Here is an 18,481-nt window from a genome sequence, read left to right as displayed (position 1 = left end):
CCTTCATGATGCTTCCAGCCTGTTTCAGTTTCTCCAAGGCAGCTTCCACTATTTTGTCATGTTTCTCACTGAGCCTCATAAGATAAGTGTATCATCCATGTAGCAGACTGCTCCTTCCAGTCCCTCTAAGATCTGATTCATCTTCACCTGAAAGAATTCAGGGACTGATGAGATGCCAAAGGGAAGTCTCTTGAAGGCATATCTTCCATATGGTGTGATATAGGTTGTCAGCTTCTGTGACTCAGGAACTAAACTTACCTGCCAGAACCCCGAGTTTGCATCTAGTTTGGTGAAGAACTTTGCTCCACCCAGCAAACCCAAAGTGTGCTCAACAGAGGGCACAATAAACTTCCCCGCCTCACTGCATTATACAATTTTGTTCGGTTAACACAGATCTTCACTGTGCCATCTGACTTGGGATCAAAAACAATGTCCACACAGCAGTCAGTAGGTCCATTCACTCTAGTTATAATGTCAGGTGCCTCCATACTCTCCAGTTCAGCTTTGACTTAGTCCATCAATGGGACTGGCATGCTGTGGTCAGAGAGTAGGACATCACTCCTGGCCTCAACTGGATAAAGTACTCTTTATCAGTACCCCCAGGCCTGTGAACAACCCTGTGTACTTCTCCTGTCACTGAACATTCTTTTGTGAATCCAATGTTGAAATGAAGTTTAGCTTCTCAATGACATGTTGTTCCAGTAGTGGTGAGAAGAGATTCTGAACAACGTAGACATCCTCGTTTAACTGTTTCACACTTTTATGAATAGAAGTAGCAAACATTCCTTTCACATTGAGGTTATGTTTCCTTGGCATTTTCTTAGTTGAGTTTAGCATAATGCCTGTTTTCTTCACCAGTTTCGTGAACAGACCTTCAGGGACAACTACCCCAGTGTCCAATTTGCTTTGCAACTGAGCCATAATACACCAACCTTGTCTATTTGAATCTAGAGTCCCAAGAAAAGCTTTCTTCATCTGAATTATGGTGTTTGGTGAACTTCTGATGTGCTGTTTTTGAGTGACACTGGCATTTATAATGGCCAACTGTCTGGCATTGGTGCACCACTTGCACTGGTAGCTCATTCCACACTTTCAGGGCTCTCCGAGTGAAGAAGTTTCCCGTTATGTTTCCCATAAACTTTTCATGATTCATCCTTAACCCATGACCTCTAGATGTAGTCCTACCGAATCTCAGTGGAAAACCCCGACTTGCATTTACCCTATCTATACCCCTCATTGTTTTGCATACTTCTATCAAATCTTCCCTCAGTCTTCTACGTTTCAAGGAATAAAGTTCCAACCTGTTCAATCTTTCCTTATAACTCAGGTCCTCCAGTCCCAGCAACATCCTTGTAAAATTTCTCTGTACTCTTTCAACCTTATTTACATCTTTCCTGTAGGTAAGCTGCACACAATACTCCAAATTAGGCCTCACCAATGTCTTATACAACTTCAAAGAAACATCTTATCTCCTGTATTCAATATATTGATTTATAAAGGCTGATGTGCCAAAAGCTTTCTTTACAACCCTATCTATGTACAGTATGCCACCATTTTCAATGAACAATTGACCCTTGTTCTGCTGCACTCCTCATTGCTCTACCGTTTACTGTGTAATATCGACCTTAGCTGGTCCTACCAAAGTGTAACACCCCACACTTGTCTGCATATTAAATTCCATCTGCCACTTTTTAGCCCATTTTTCCAGCTGGTCTAGATTCTGCTGTAAGTTCTGACAGTCTTCCTCGCTGACCACTACACCTCCAGCTTGGTGTCATACACAAATTTGCTGAACCAGTTAACCACATTATTATCCAGATCATTGATACAGATGACAAGCAACAATGGACCTAGCACTGGTCCCTGTGGCACACCATTAGTCACAGGCCTCCAGTCAGAGAGGCAACCATCTACTACCACTCTCTGGCTTCTCCCACAAAGCCTATGTCTAATCCAATTTACTACCTCATCCTGAATGCCCAGCAACTGAACCTTCTTGACTTATCTCCTATGTGGGACCGTGTCAAACGCCTTGCTAAAGTTCATGCTAAAGGCAACATTCACTGCCTTGCCTTCATCAACTTCCGTGGTAATTTTCTCAACTTGGCACAGACAAAGCCATGTTGACTATCCCTAATCAGAGCCTGTCCATCCAAATAGTTATATATCTAGCCCCTTAGAATACTTTTCCATAAGTTTCACACCACTAATGTCAGGCTCACTGGCCTATAGTTTCTGGTTTATGTTTAGAGCCTTTCTTAAAAAACAGAGCAACATTAGCTATTCCCCAATCCTCTGGTCACTCACCTGTGACTAAGGATGATTAAAATATCTCTAATAAGGTCCCTAGAATTTCTGCATTTGCCTCCCACAAAGTCCAAAGGATCACCTTGTCAATCTATAAAAATTGCTGTAGGCCAGAAGAAGCATGCCAAATTTCTTTAGTCTCCTCAGGAAGGAGAGGTGCTGGTGAGCTTTTTTGCCCGTGGCACCAATGTGGCTGGACTCTAACTGAATTATAGTGATGTTCTTTCCTAGGAACTTGAAGCTCTCAACTTTTTTGAGTTATTTCTTTCAGTAGTTTATCATTTTTTATGTCTCTGCACTACTGCTGCAGCAAAACGGAAGATTTTGCTTCATATGTCAGTGATAATAAACCTGATTCTGATTCTCTTAACCTCAGCACTGTTGATGTAAACAGGAGCATGTGTACCATCCATCTTTCTGTAGTCAATAACCCGTTCTTTTGTTTTGCTGCCATTGAATGAAAGATTGTTGCCATGACAACATGTCACTGGCGACGCAAACCTCCTTCCTGTACTCCTACTCATTGTTACTAGGGTGGTATGATCTACAGACTCGTAGCTAGAGTTTGAGTTGAATCTGGCCACGCAGTCATGAGTGCAGTCATATGACCTTGCTGGGTGAGCCCTCCTTGATGTCTTGTCCACGTACACTGTGACATTCCTGCTTAAGTAGTGTAACTCCCCCACCTCCTTTATATGCCCCTCACATCTGAAACAACTAAATACTGCTAAACTGCTAATCCAGCCCTTCTTTTGACCATGTATTTGTCTGTCTGGAGCTTCACATGGTCCAGAGCGGGGGAGGGTGGCTCCTTAGTGACTGGACGTTCTTTTATGCACTGTACAAATAAGAGTTTCCTGGTCAGTGTTACTTAAACTTCATTGATTATGGCAGATTATTCACTTTGCTTTTCTCACCAGCTGCTACAACACAGCCACTTGGGAGCACAAATCTTGAGGATTGTCCTGTTCGTGAGTGTGTGTGAGAATTTCCAGGGGAGCCAGAACGTGTTAGGTTGATTGGTGCCAGATGGCCTGGTACTTCTTGTCTCTGTGGTTTCTCTGCTGCTCAGAATGTGTGTAGCTAACAACTTCCCTGTTAGTGGTGACTAACTAGTTTTCATTGTTACATGGTTAATTGGTGGTTGTCCATCGTGTCTGATGATGACAGGAAACCTGTGCGGGAGAGTTTTTAAAGTGAAAAAGCCATCACACTGGGTAGTTCCACTCTCTTACCCTAAGAGTCCAGGTCCAGTTGAAGGAAAAAGCATCATAAACTGGGGTCTTGCTTGATAGCAGTGGATGACCATGACGTCTTTTATGCTTTGACATGCTCTTGGCTCTCCACGGAGTGTTACAGCACTGTCTTCCTGGCCGTTGGATCTCACTGTAGATCTCATTTGCCCAGTGCCCCGGAGCTGACTTCACATGCAAGGACAGGCATGGCCCTATCTCACCGGGGTTTGAGGCCGCTGGCTAGCCTCACCTGGTTTTGCCCACCTGTTGAAGCAGTGTACCGTGGTGTGGCCAGTGTCGCAAGCAAACAGCTACTGGCAGCCGGAGGTGAGATCAGAGTGTGCGACGGAGACCAAAGGTGAGTGAGATGCCCTAAAATGGATACATTAGAAGTGCTACCCTTCCCTGCTCACCCTTTACACCCCTCATTGTTAATTAGATTCTAGTGAATTGGCAGACACAACCTGGTGTACTGGTAGTTAACAAGGACTTACTTATTGAAAGTGACTAGATTCTGGCTTATTGTTACTGAATGTCTGTCTGGTTTTCTGGTACTAATTGTGCCTGCAGTACTAGTGGTTAATCAGTGTTTTAGAAGTGAACCACAGCAGTTAGCGTGTGCCTAGATGACATTTAAGTAGTGTACCTAGTGATGCATTTCCTGCTGCCTGGGGATTTATGATGCTGTCTGCTTGCTTTCTGGTTCTGAGTGGAAATTAACTGTATATCCAGACTCTGATTCAGAATATCACAGACTCACATTAATCCATCAGTAATCAATAAGGCCATCTGGGTAGTGCAGAGTGGGAATGGGGAAGTCATTGTAGGATCATAGGTTATTGACAAAATTGGACTTACCCAAGTTATTGAGCGAGACTCCCAATCCACCGCTCCTTCCCCATTGTGTTATATACCCCACCCTCTTGTCTCTCCGTCCATCCTCCTGCCCCTCTTCCTCTCCACTCTTCCTTGCCCCCTTCATTTCCCCTCCTCTTAATCCTAACTTCCTCTTTCCCCTTCCTTTCACTCCCCTCTTCTCACACCATCCTTTCACCATCCTCCCCTCACACCTGCCTTTCCCTTAACCCCACCTTCCCCTCATCCTCACCCCTTCACCCCCACCATCCCCTCACTCCCATCATCCCCTTGTCCCCACCTTTCCTTCAACCCCACCTTCCCCTCGGCTCCACCATCCCCTCACCCTCATCATTGCCTTGTCCCCACCTTTCCCTCACCCCACGTTACCCCACAACCTCCTTTCCCTCCTTCCCACTTTGTATCCCCTCATCTTGCCCTCATCCGCACTTTCACCTCACCTCCACCTTCCCCTAGCCCTCATCATCCCCTTGTCCCCACCTTACCCCACAACCTCCTTTCCCTCATTCCCACCTTTGTACCCCCATCTTGCCCTCACCCCACAATCCCCCATCCCCACCATACCCTCCCCACACGTTCACCTCACCCCACCTTCCCCTCACCCCCACCTTCTGCTCACCCTCTCCTTCCCCTTGCCTCCATCTTCCCCTCGCTTCCACATTCTCCTTGCCCAGAAGCTCAGTATTAGGCTACATCACACCGCGGTGTATCACTCGCAGTCCAATGGCTTATGCGAGTGGTTTCACCATTCCATAAAGGCTGCTCTAAGGGCTTCCCTGACCAATGAGTGTTGGGTGATCATCTCCAATGGGTCCTGCTGGGGCTCAGAACTTCTCCAGAAGCGAACCTGCAGTCGTCTATGGCTGAATTGGTATACGGGCAGATGTTGCGAGTGACAGGTGATTTTATTCCAGATGCCACAACCACCTGGTCAGCCTCTCAACAGTGTTCCACCCTTCTCAGTAAATTCAATTCTTTTCACCTTTTCCTACCTCCCGCCATGGCAGCCTTGGGTTCCTGTTGACCTACATTCCACCTCCTTTGTTTTCATACGCCATAACGCACACCAACATCTCCTTAGGGTCCCTTACACTGACCCATTGTACATCTTGAAATGTGGAGAAAAGACTTTTATCATGGATAAGAGTGGTAAATCTGAACATACTTTAGTAGATTGCCCACCAAGATTTGGAGTATTCCACTGCCATGCCCCTGGCGTCACAACATGATGATGAGTGTGTTAACACACCCCTGGACAAGCCAGAGGCACCTACAATTCCTCCACCTATGGAATGCTGAACCCGAGCCGGGCGGCATGTCCGAGCTCCAGACAAGCTCACAATGCCTGTTTTAGTGAATTCTGGGGGTGCCTGTGTAGGGTAATGTAATTGGGAGAAATGTACATAATTCACAACCACCGACATTGAGTTGATGGTCTGATGTGATGACACTGTTACGTAAGGATTTTTAGCATGTTTTTGTGTTTAGGTGTGGAGTTCAATAAAATGTGTTTTAGGTTTCATTAAACATAAAACGCCTCACTTCGTTTCATTTGTGAAAACCAACACCATCACCCTGATCTTCCTCTTGCCCCCACCTTACCTTTGCCCCTCCTTCCTTTCATCCTCATCTTTCCCTTCCCACTTACCTTCTCCTCACCACCACCACAAACCTGCAACTTTCCCAATCCCCACCTTCCTCTCTGCCCCACCTTCCCCTCATCCCCAACACCCTCACCTTCCCCTCACCCCCAACATCCCCTTGCTTACCATTACCCTCATCCCCCCATCTTCCTCTCATATCCATGTTCCTCCTTCTTCAATCCTTACACTCACATTCCTTCCTCTCTCCTCCTTTCACTCCTCTCCTCTCCTCACCCCCATCTTCCACTCACCTCCCCACCTTCCTCTCAACCCCCGCCATCCCCTCACCCCCAACTCACTCAACCCATCATTCCACTCACTCCGACTATAGTTATAGTTAAATATGTTATCCCTATGTCACTCAGTTAGCCACTCCCACATGGGAGGAGTTCACATACTGTAAAAGCAGGGTTATCAGTAAAATTCACTTGAATACCCTGCATGCAGACGTTCTGGTGTGCTCTGCACTATCCCTCAATAACGAACACAACATGGTGTCAGAAGTGGTTGATCATTGATATACTGGCACTACAGACCAAATGAGATCCTCAGCAAGAGATAATTTACTGTAAGACTATTCTTGTTCATTTATATCTACAAAAAATATCCAGAGACTTATCATCCTAAGCTGCCTTAGCTAGTTTGCTAACCATGAGGCACGAGCTGAGAAAGGGCCAGCATTGCATGGCTATGCCTTCAAGCTACATCCAAAGGTGGATACATTGTAATAATCTGTGGGCCACTAGCCTGGGGAAGTGCACAGAGGCACAGACACAGCAGAGAAGTCAGTCAAACTCCCAGGGAGAGAAAAGAAGACGTCTGTAGTCTAAATTAATAAAATAATAAATAAACCAAAAGGTAAAAGGAGCAGTATCTACTTACCTAATAAAGCCCTCTGAGGCATTTGACTTCCCTAAATCAGGATTTGTTAGAGATGGCTCAGACACTTTGAGAGATTTAAGGTTGCAAGTAACCTCTCTCAGGCTTCTGAAGAGCATCAAGTACGCACACTGATATACTGCATGGGCGACTTAGTAGATGGCATCATGGGTGGATCAGGACTGACAGATGCTCAGAAAAAGGAATACAGAACTGGACAGGACAAGTTCAAAGAATATTTCACAGGAAAGGGAAATGTTATACTGTATATGCGAGGGCAAAGTTCAACTTCAGAAAACAGAAGCCATATAAAGTGTAGATGACTTCATTACAGCATTGTATGTCCTGTCAGATAACTGTGCATATGGAAATCTGAGAGATGAGCTCATTAGACACAGAATTGTTGTTGGGCTACTAGACACCAAATTGTCAGCAAGACTTCAGTTGCAGGATAAATCTCACACTAGAGAAAGTCATTACTATAGTCAGGCAGAGTGAGAATGTTGGTCAGCAACAGGCACAATAAAGATGCTGAAGTGAAGCTAGAAGCTGAACACAAAAAAGGGTACAAACAAGATACAGTCAGAAGGACTACAAAAGAGAGGACAGTAGTGCTCAGATCAACCAAAACAGACAAGCGAAACAAAGAGCAGGTAGAATGTCCAACTGCAAGAGATTGGCAAGTCTCCGTTCCATGTCAAAGAGCTCTGCCCAGCAAAAGAAGTGAAATGCCACCAATGCCACACCAGCCAACTCACAGGTGAAGTGTCGCCTCACCTGGAAGGCCTCCTGTCCCATGATTCTTTCCCTTCTCCAGCTCTGTATCACTTTCGCCAATCACCTTTCCAGCTCTTAGCTTCATCCCACCCCCTTCAGTCTTCTCCTATCATTTCGCATTTCCCCCTCCCCCCACTACTTTCAAATCTCTTACTATCTTTCCTTTCAGTTAGTCCTGACGAAGGGTCTCGGCCCGAAACGTTGACAGCGCTTCTCCCTATAGATGCTGCCTGGCCTGCTGTGTTGCACAGCATTTTGTGCATGTTGTTGTTTGAATTTCCAGCATCTGCAGATTTCCTCGTGTTTGCTCTTTCTCAAATATGTTGACTCTGAAAACTGCTATAGTCAGACAGCTTTTGCCACTTTCACAATTCCACTGAGCAGCATGGTCCTTCCCTGGTCCAAAATGCTTTCCAACCAGAGGCACCGAGGTTGGCACTAACCCCTATTTGTCACAACCACGGAGTCGGTGGCACAGCAGATTCAGCAATTGCACTCGTGAATATGCACATGTCAGCTAATTATCACTTCACTGTGATAGTATTTAACTCCATTCATTCTGTCGTAGTATTTGTCGAGACTTGGACATAGCTACGCTTCGTTATCTGCATTTGGCTTTGCCTGACAAATTGGACTGTCACGTCAACTGACTCTGAAGACTAGCAGTATTCATTTTATTCTAGTTGTTCTTCTTCAGCCGCAACATAGGCTTCATTTTCCATTTGAGAGTTTTAGTTAACAGCTCTGTTTGACCTAGCATTTATTGTTTTATTTTTCCCTTTAATATTGTTTGTATCAAAGTCTGTGAAATATCAACCTGCTTCAGTGTCTCTCACTCTGCACTTGGACCATGTCCGAACCACAGTGACACTATTTGCCCTCTGCTGGGCAATGGTTTATGGTGTACAGTATGGAGACAGGTGTGGCATTATCCAGTATCTTTTTTAATTCACTTTCAATTGGCCTTTTTGCAGGGGATATGGCATGGAAATGGTGGATGGATCTCCAATCAAGTTATAGTGGTCTCAGCTACTCACGAATGCACAATGTTTACTGTCCTGTTTTTACCACATACAAGCCCAATGTGGCTCATTGGTTGTTGTATTTCAAAGTTGAATGTCATTCCCACAGTATAAGTTCCTACTGGATATCTGCAGGCTGCAGTTTGGTATCCTTGAAATGCCATTCAAACTTATTTTGTGGAATGACTTAAACAGCCAAACCTGTCCCCAATTCCTTTTTAACTAATTTACCATTCACTTCTGGTGTAAGCCATATTGCTTGTTTATTGCTACTTTTCACATTGTAAATCTCAAGGCTGCACAGTGCTGTGTCATTCACATCAGTATCAGATTTTCATTAAAAGCATGCAGATTAATGCTCTTTTTGAAAATGCAACTTGATTTTTTATCATTTTCTCTTCCCTGTGCAGCCTATTTATTTTTGTCTACCTGATATGCTCTTTGTATGTGTGCTACTCTGTTGCATTTTCTGTAATTTTCACCTTTAAACCTGCATTGGCCTAGTGTGTACGAGCCCCTGCCACAACAGTAACACAATTTGTTAGGCCAGTCCAGTTTCTGTTTCGACATTGAAATTTTGTTCACACTCACTTTAATTTCTGGTTGCATATAAATTGCACCTCTGTCTGCTGTTCCTGTTGACACAGCTATTTTCACTGCTCTTTTAAATATAAGTCGTGCTTCAGTTAAGAGGAGTGTTCGAATGCTTTCTTAAAAGATTCCACAAACTAAACAATCTCTCAATGCTTCATTAAGCCCAACAATGAACTGACAAAAAGGCTATTGCGGTTACTTGGAAATCGGATACATATTTAAGTATAGATTGTTGGAAGAAAGAAATTTATGGCTGTATTCCACTAGAAAAAATTACTTATAATTTAAGAGATAAATATGAAACATTTCTGAAAATTTGGTGCCCTTATTTACAAAAGACAGGACTAAATATATAGGTGCTCTGAAGACGAAACAATTGGTTACTTGGGGAAAGAAATAAATATATACACTAAAGTTATTACGAACTCCATGGAGCATGTGGAGATCTTCCAACATCCAGGCACTCTTTCTTTTTTTTTCTTTCTTTCGTTCTCTTTTTTTTCTATAGGGAAGTTAGGGGGAGGGATTAAGGGGAGGGGGGAAGGGTTATATACATTTTTTTCTATACTTTACTCTGTAATCACTTAAAAACGCAATTAAAATTTTTTTTTAAAAAACTGTTCAAATAGCTCAGTATACATGCACTAGTTGTCCATTGAGCAATCAAATGTGCCTGTCTTTCTGATGTAGCCAGCCATTTCTGCTCTTTTTTTATGATTATTATAAACTGGTACTCATTGTTTATAAACCTGTAAATTCTTCTGTTTTCTGACTTTTTTTAAGCTTGAATATCTTCTCCCCTGCTAAGGAAAATGTGTTGTGATTTTTTATACTCAAACGTTCCTCACTGAACTTTTTAAAAACTCAAACATCTCGCTGAGCTTCAACTAGTAGGTTGTCGTCTTGTGTTCATTTTAAAAATACCTGGTCACCACTGTTAAGTTTCGTAACACCAAAACATTAAACTACTTCAAAAGAAACAAGAGCTGAGAGATGCAAGTCTGAGTTTATTCTTTACTTTAAACAAGACATGCATGTATCATGTGGTAGCATTATGGCACATGCAATTCATGTATTTTTACATATAACCTATAATTAATTACTTAAGCAAAGAAAGAATGCTTACTCAAATAATATAATTACAATATTACTGAAATATTAAATACACCACAGTATTATCTCATAACCTCCTCCACTCCAGGGAGAAAGCCTCTCCAATCTTCCCTGACAACTTAATTGTTCCAGCTCAGGCAATGTGATAGTAATTGCATCCCCGCAGATTCCCAGTGCTATCACTTTCCTCCTGTGTCCAGAACTGCAAGCAGAACTCAATTTCCCTACTCTGTATACAATAGCACATCTAATAAAAAAAAAACAGCATCCATACACCTCCCTAACCATATGAGCTTCCTACATTAAAACCTTCCAACATTTGTGGACTGGTACTTCAAGGTCACTTCTGTTCTTTCCTACTTTCTAAAACCCTTTAATTTGTCCTAGCCTGATTAGTGCTCTCAAAATTTATCACTTCACAATTGTCTGGATTCAACTCCATCTGCCATTTCTAAGCCCACTTCATCAACAGATTAATCTATCTCTGCAGCCTAAGACTTCCTTTCATGCCATCAACATGTCAGCCAATCTCCACGTCATCCATGAACTTACTAAACTTGCCCCTCCCACACAATTAATTCATTCGTGTTTATTGCAAACAACCAAGTCTCAGCATCGATCCTTGTAGGGCGCCACTAATCATAGGCATCCAGTCACAAAAGCAGATTATTAAAGTCTTCAGTATTGGGGATGAAACATTAGTGTGTACTGATGACACAAAACAGAAAACAGGAATAAATGTGTAATGTGAAGAATGGAGTCCCAGCTGTTCACAACCCATACCTATGAGGGTATTAAGTGCACTATATCCAAGTTTCCAGTGACATAAAACCAGATTCCAAATGTAATTTGAGATACAGGTAAGCTTCAAGGGCATATAACCAGGCTAGGTTTAGTGGTATAACATTGCAAATATTATTAGTAACATTATACAGCACCTTTCATACATTAAGATGCAGGTTCAAAGTGCTTGTAAAGATAAATCAATAAAGTCATAAAATACAAGACAAAATTAAAATTCATAAAATTAAAGTTAAATCATTGTGCCAAAAAAAAAGAAAAACAGAGTAAACAATTAACCCCTGCAGCCCCTGCAATATTACTTATTCAAGTAATTATCCCATTCTCTTGAAAGATTATCAGTCTAAAGAGTGCACTCCTGATCACAACAAATCTGTGTTTGCTTTTTACTGCTATAAGAATTCACTATTGCAGGCAAAGTCAATATTTGCTCCCCAGCCCTAACTCTCTTTCAGAAAACAGAGGCAAGCAACCTTTTTACAATGCCATTGTTCATACACATTTTTGATGGGGGTCTTCCGGGATTTTGCCCTAATGATTTGAAGGACCAATGATATTGTTAGGAAGATGCGCCATTAAGAAGAAAACATGAAGGTGTAGGTGTTGTTTTTAGTCCTGTCCCTTGCTTTTCCTGATGATAGTCATCACAAAACTGAGAGGTTCTACTGAAAAGGCCTTTAAGAGCTGCTGCACTGCATCCAATAGATGGCAGACATTACAGATGCAGTGCAACTTTGGTGAAGTAAATTAATCTCGAGGGAAGAAACAGACAGGCAGACTATTTTGCCTGGAATTCTGTCAAGCTTCTTAAGTACTTTCGGAACTACGTATACTCGTCTCAGCAAACAGAAATTATTCCATCACTCTCCAACATATGCCTTGTAGATGGTGGAAAGGTTCTGGGTCAGGAGGTGAATCATTCATTGTAGAACACCCACTCTCTGACCTCTACTTGTAACCCAGTCTATGTGTGACTGGTCCAGTGAAGTTTTTTTTATCAGTCATGACTCCCTGATAACACTGATGGTGTGGGAATAATCAATGCTAATGCTGCATTACCTAAACACTTCTTTTAACACAGAAAATTAACTGGGTGTAGGTTGGTGAGCTAAGAATCAGGCACAATTAACCTTGACGGAGTGTGAACTAAATTTAACTCCAGCACCTGGCAGGAATTAGTATTTGACTATTATGTTCTGGAGATCCATTGTTATTGTCTGGACAATGAGGTAAGTCGATTGATTGGCACGGTCCAGACATGAAAGGCTGGCTAATTTGATAGGTTCGCAGAGTCGTACGGCATGGAAAAAAAGCACTTCAACCACCCCCACCCCCAACCCCCCAGCCACGTCCATGTCAAACATGAAGGACCAATTACACCAATCCTGCACTAACATTATTTAATTCTTCCCATATCCTCATCAAATAAATCCTCATCCCAGATCCCACCACTTGTCTCCACACTAAGGGTAAGTCACAGTGACCAATTATCTATCCAGCTGGCAAGTCTTTGAGTTGTGGGGAGAAACTGAAGCTCCTGGAGAAGAAAAAATTGGAGAACATGCAAACTCCATACTGTAGGTCAGGACTGAACCAAGGTTCCTGAAGCAATGAAGCAGCCGTTATACCAGCTGCTCCACTGTGCCACCCTTTCAAAGCTTCCGTGTGGTTGCAAAGGCAGATGAATGTTGGGGAGAGGAAGCCTGAAAAAAGGTCCTTTCAATGGTGATGGTGGAGCATCCCTAGTGTCCCCGAGCGACAGTTTAATAACTGTGTTTATCACCGGGGAACTCAGAAAGATCCATCAGCAATCTAATTGTGGTTAAAGTGCAATGGGTCCTAATTACATCCCAGGATAATAACTTTCATAACTATCATTGAAAGTGGTTCATTTATAAACAGAGTCTGCTCGCTGTCACTGTTTAATCCATCTCTCTCAACAGAAGTGAAAACATAAAATTGACTGAATTATGTTCACAGCACATTGACAATTACATTGTACTGTATCAACAAAGGCCATTTCTAAACTCTGAATAGTTAAAACAATAAATGTAAAAAAGTTAAAAGTGACAAGGGTGCAAAGTTATATTTTTAACTGAAGCGAAGTATGGTACACTAATGAAGTTGTTCTATAACAACATCATCTGACACACCTTAAATATTAACAATAAAGTCCACTCTGATGGAAATAATTCAGGTGGCTCAAAGAAGCAATTCATCCATAAATAGCTGAATTCATATGATAATCCTTACAAATATCACAATTCCCAATAAATAATATTGCAAATATTGTCATTAAATTATAAAAGAATCGAAAAATAACATTTATTTTCTATACAACCATTACCAAAACTATCACAAACCACTGGTAACCTCAGATAGTGTTCTGAAATAATCAGCAAATTTAAAGAAAACACAGTAAACTATTATTTACTATTTATATGTAAGTTTGAAATGGAACTTTGAGAACTACTACTGAACAAATAAAATATTTCATGAATGATGCTATCTTACAACTGACTGAAAACTTACCCTAAATTCTTTCAAAGCACAAACACCAGGAATACAGAAATAACTATTTGTAAGTGAAAATAAAAAATGCAGATACAAGAAAACTGAAATAAAAAAACAAAAGTAAAAGGAAATCAGTTTCAAAGTAAAAATGCAAAAAGATAAGGCCAGTCCGTGGGTTGAGATTTTGAATCGGAGAAAGGCCAATTTTGATGGTCTTTCAAAATTGGCCTTTTGAAAGACCAATTTTTGGTCTTATTTAAGACCAAAATAAGGACCTGGCAAATGTGGAATGGGACAGGCTGTTTTCTGGCAAAGGTGTGCTTGATAAGATGAAGGCCTTCAAAAGTGAATTATTGAGAGTACAAAGCTTGTATGAGCCTATCAAATAAAAGATAAAGATAGCATGTTTAGGGGACCGAGGTTTTCAAGAGATACTGAGGCTGGTTTAAAAACAATAGGCAGGTAGGAACAATGAGATGCTTATGGAGTATAAGAAATGTAAGAGAACACTTAAGAAAAAAATCAGGAGGGCTAAAAGAAGGCATTAGGTTGCCTTAGCAGACTGGGTGAAAGAGAATCTTGAGGGATTCTACAGATATGTTAAGAGCAAAAGGATTGCTAAGGACAAAATTGGTCCCCAGGATGAGAAAATGGTAATTCGTGCGTGGAGCTAATAGAGATGGGGGAGATCTTAAATGAATTTTGTGCATCTGTATTTACTCAGCAGGTGGACACAGAGTCTATAGAAGTGAGGCAAAGCAACACCAACTTATTGCACCCTATACAGAGTACAGAGGAGGAGGTATTTGCTGTCTTGAGGCAAATTAGGGCAGATAAATCCCCAGGGCCTGACCAGCTTTTCCCTCGGTCCCTGTGGAGGGCAGAAATTGCCAGGAACCTGGTAGAGATATTTTAATCATCCTTAGTGACAGGTGAGGTACCAGAGGATTTGAGATTATCATTGTTGTTCCACTGTTTAAGAAAGGCTCTAAACATAAATCAGTTAAAGGTAGGCCAGCGAGTCTGACATCAGTTGTGGGAAAGTTATTGGAAGGTATTCTAAGGGATGGGCTATATGAGTATTTGTATAGACATGGACTGATTAAGGATAATCAACATGGCTTTGTGCATGGTAGTTCAGGTCTAGTCAAACATACAGAGTTTTTGAGGAAGTTAACAGGAGATTTTATGAAGGCAAGGCACAGGATGTTGCATATATGGACTTCAGGAAGGCATTTAACAAGGTCCCACATGGCAGGTAGCTCAAGAAGTTCCAGTCACTTGGCATTCAAGATGAGGTAGTAAATTGGATTAGGCATTGGCTTTGTGGGAGAAGACAGAGAGTGGTAGGTGATGGCTACATCTCTAACTGGAGACCTGAGACTAGAGTAGTGCCACAGGGAACATTGCTGGATCCATTGTTGTTTGGCTTCCCTATCAACAATCTGGATGATAATGAGGTAATTTGAACCAGCAAGTATGCAGCCGATACTAAGACTGCAGGTGTAGTGGACAGCAAGGAACACTATCATATCTTGACCAGTTGGAAAAAGTGGGCTGAAAAATGAGCAGGTGGAATTTAATGCAGACAAGTGCAAGGTGTTGCACTTTGGTCTCACACAGTGAGCAGAAATTCACCGAAGAGTGGCAGAACAAAGGGATCAGGAAATCTGGGTCAATACAGTAATTCATTGTTCGTGTCATCATGGGTAGATAGGGATGTAAAGAAAGCTTTTGGCATATTGGCCTTCATAAATCACCGTATGGAATACTGGAGATGGGATGTTATGTTGAAGTAGTATAAAACATTGTTGAGGCCTAATTTGAAATATTGTATGCAGATTTTTTCACCCTCCTAGAGGAAAGATTTAAATAAGGTTGAAAGAGTACTGAGAAAATTTACAAGGATGTTGGCAGGACTGGAGGTTCTGCATTATAAGGCAAGATTGAATAGGTTAGGACTTTATTCCTTGGAACGTAGAATATTGAAGTGGGAATTGGTGGAGGTATACAAAATTACGAGGGGTATAGATGGGGTAAATACAAGCAGGCCTTTTTTTCACTGAGGTTCAGTAGGACTACAACTAGAGGTCATGGGTTGAGGGTGAAAGGTGAGCATGAGGGGAAACGTATTCACTCAGAGGGTTGTGGGAGTGTGGAACGAGCTTCATTACAAGTCGTTTAAAAAAGAAGATTGGATAGGTACATGGATGGCAGAGGTATGGAGGCTTACAGTCCATGGAAGCAGGCAGTTTAATTAGTTTGCATGAACTAGATGGGCTGAAGGGCCTGTTTCTGTGCTGTACTTTTCTATGACTCTGAAATATTGAACAGGACAGTCAGCAGGCAAGGTTCTCGAAAAGGGCTTTCAACCCAAAAGATTAACTTCGCTGTCAACCCAAAAGATTTTTCACAAAAAATGCTTGGCCTGCTCAGACAAAGAGTCATTGTGATATACAGAATGGAATCCGGCCTGTTCAGCCCACCCAATCTGTGATGAGCATCATCACCGATTTTTACATGAATCCTACCCAAACCTGTTTTATTCCCCCTACATTCCCAGCAATTTCCCCCCAAGATTCCATCATTCATCTACACACTAGGGTCAATTTAGAATAGCTATTTAACCTTGCCACCTGCACATCTTTCGGATGTGGGAGAAAACTGATGTACCTGGGGTCACAGGGAGAATATACAAACCTTACACAAGTGGGTGATAGCAGCAGTGATGAAAATTAATGCCAGGCCACCAGAACTGTGAAGCAGAGGCTGTGTTAGTGGCTTAACTCTGCCAACCACCCCGCATAAGTATTTTGGGCATTGTGTACTATTTTTGTGCATTTATCATTAAAATATAAACAGGATACCAAGACTCAAGCATACTTAATCACTCAGTCATAGCCTCAACTCCATCAAATCTGGCTCCTGCTATGCACCTTAAGATATTTCACACACAACCACACCCAACTATTTTTCTGAAACAAAAGAAAACAGCTGGAGGAACTCAAAAGTCAGGCAATATCTGAGGAGGCAGAGGGATAGTTGACATTTTGGGTTGAAACTCTACATCAGGAATTTGTTTTTTGCTCCATATTCCAGCATCTGCAGTCTCTTGTGTCTTCACACCTTTTCTTTACTGCTACTAACATTGATATTCGTTAAATTGCCCTTTAATACTACAAATCATAACACTTGCAAAAGTACATTTTCCAATAATATTTCAATGCCACATTAAAGTGAGAAGGAAATTTTACCAAGTAGCATTAAACCCTGTTTTACTATCACTTTTCTTGGTTACTGAATATAATTATTACATATTAAAGAATTATCTTCCAAACAACAGAGGAAAACAATTCACTTTAAACTTTCCTCAAGAATACTTGTATTAAAACTTTTGTAAATCAATATTAAATTAATATCTAAGGAAACTAAAATTAAAATTACCAAAACTATGGTATGTCATACAAATTTCCAATTCTGCAGTCATCTTTTCAATTAAAATGCAATCTGTATACGAAGTACGGGTAAAATAAGCAATTTAATGATAGAACCCACAACACAGAAACCAAATAGTTGGCTCAGTTTCTCTATGCTGCTACTCTATGCTGAGTCTCCTTCAACACTCAGAATGGCCTTACTCCAGTCCTACTCCCTTTTCCTGCTCAGCCTAAGTATTTCAGAATCATCACATTCACACATTTCAAATTATATCAGTTTCAACAATTTCATAATTTCTTTTGAAAATAATTATCTGTTAGATTCTTTAATAATGGTAATGGATATTTTGTCTTTATTCTGACTCTTCCACGAGTAAAACGGCTTTTCCACAGTCTACTTCAGAGTTTTAAAGTTCAAATTGCAAGCCTCAATTACAATGGACAACAGGAAGTAAGCAGTGGAGAAGGGAAGACTGAGTGAGTGGGGTGCTCCTACTGAATTTAACATGGGCAATTAGAAACTAGTGGGAGGTGTGGGAAATCAGGCAGTGGGTTAAGTCAAGCAATGGAAGGGGATGATCATGCAGGATGAGGTGGGAATCCAATTGTGGGGGATTGAAGCAGGTAAGCTTGATGGGCCGGGGTGAAGCACTCCTGCTTTCCTTGGCCAACAAGTAGTGCTGGAAAAGCACTTACCTTTACCATCCAGCAGTTCTCGCCTTCCTTCACCTTTCGGGTTTCCCGAGGCCCGGGAAACCCGGCCGGCCAGCGTTACATCTGCAACAGAGATAAAATCTTAGGCACGCAGCCTCATTAAACTATTCCATTGACCAACCCATCTCTGTAGAGCAGGTTGGTCACCCATCCCCAACCTACCTCCATTGAAAGTAGAGATGTTCATATAGGGGTTTATTTTCCCTCTTTATGGCCTTGTGTTGGTGTTATGAACCAGTTATGTTTCTGTATTCCCATATCCCTTTACTCCTTTGCTTCAGGTACTGTACTTACTCACTTCGAATGAAACAAGTGGTTTTCTTATTGCTTCTGCTCAAGTTGTTTGGATCTTAATCCAACCCTTCACAAGGTATCAACATCTCACAGCTTGGTACTATCCACAACACTCACAACCAAAGCTCCAACTTCAGACTCCAAATCCATCATATTCACAGTAAATCATACTGCTTGCAGTGCACATCCCAGTGCAACACTACTTCCAACTGGCTGCAACTCTAAAGAAAACTCTTTTCCATCCTTTGGTTTCTCTTCTCCCAATCTGTTCTTAT

General features: G+C 41.7%; 1 protein-coding gene across 3 annotated transcripts in view; it reads right to left on the bottom strand.

Annotated features, from left to right (window-relative positions):
* Positions 1-18,481, bottom strand: part of LOC140739349 (protein phosphatase 3 catalytic subunit alpha-like) — a 414,361-nt gene that overhangs the window by 228,059 nt on the left and 167,821 nt on the right. For 2 of the 3 annotated variants that reach the window (XM_073067568.1, XM_073067567.1), the window contains exon 2: positions 17,895-17,975. The exons of the other annotated variant lie outside the window; for it this stretch is intronic. In XM_073067568.1, coding sequence (XP_072923669.1) covers positions 17,895-17,975 — 81 coding nt within the window. The remainder of the gene's footprint in view (positions 1-17,894; positions 17,976-18,481) is intronic. 3 annotated transcript variants of the gene reach the window in all.

The sequence above is a fragment of the Hemitrygon akajei genome, chromosome 15 (genome assembly GCF_048418815.1).
Source record: "Hemitrygon akajei chromosome 15, sHemAka1.3, whole genome shotgun sequence".
Taxonomy (NCBI): Eukaryota; Metazoa; Chordata; class Chondrichthyes; order Myliobatiformes; family Dasyatidae; genus Hemitrygon; species Hemitrygon akajei.
This window is presented reverse-complemented; position numbering and strand designations above follow the sequence as displayed.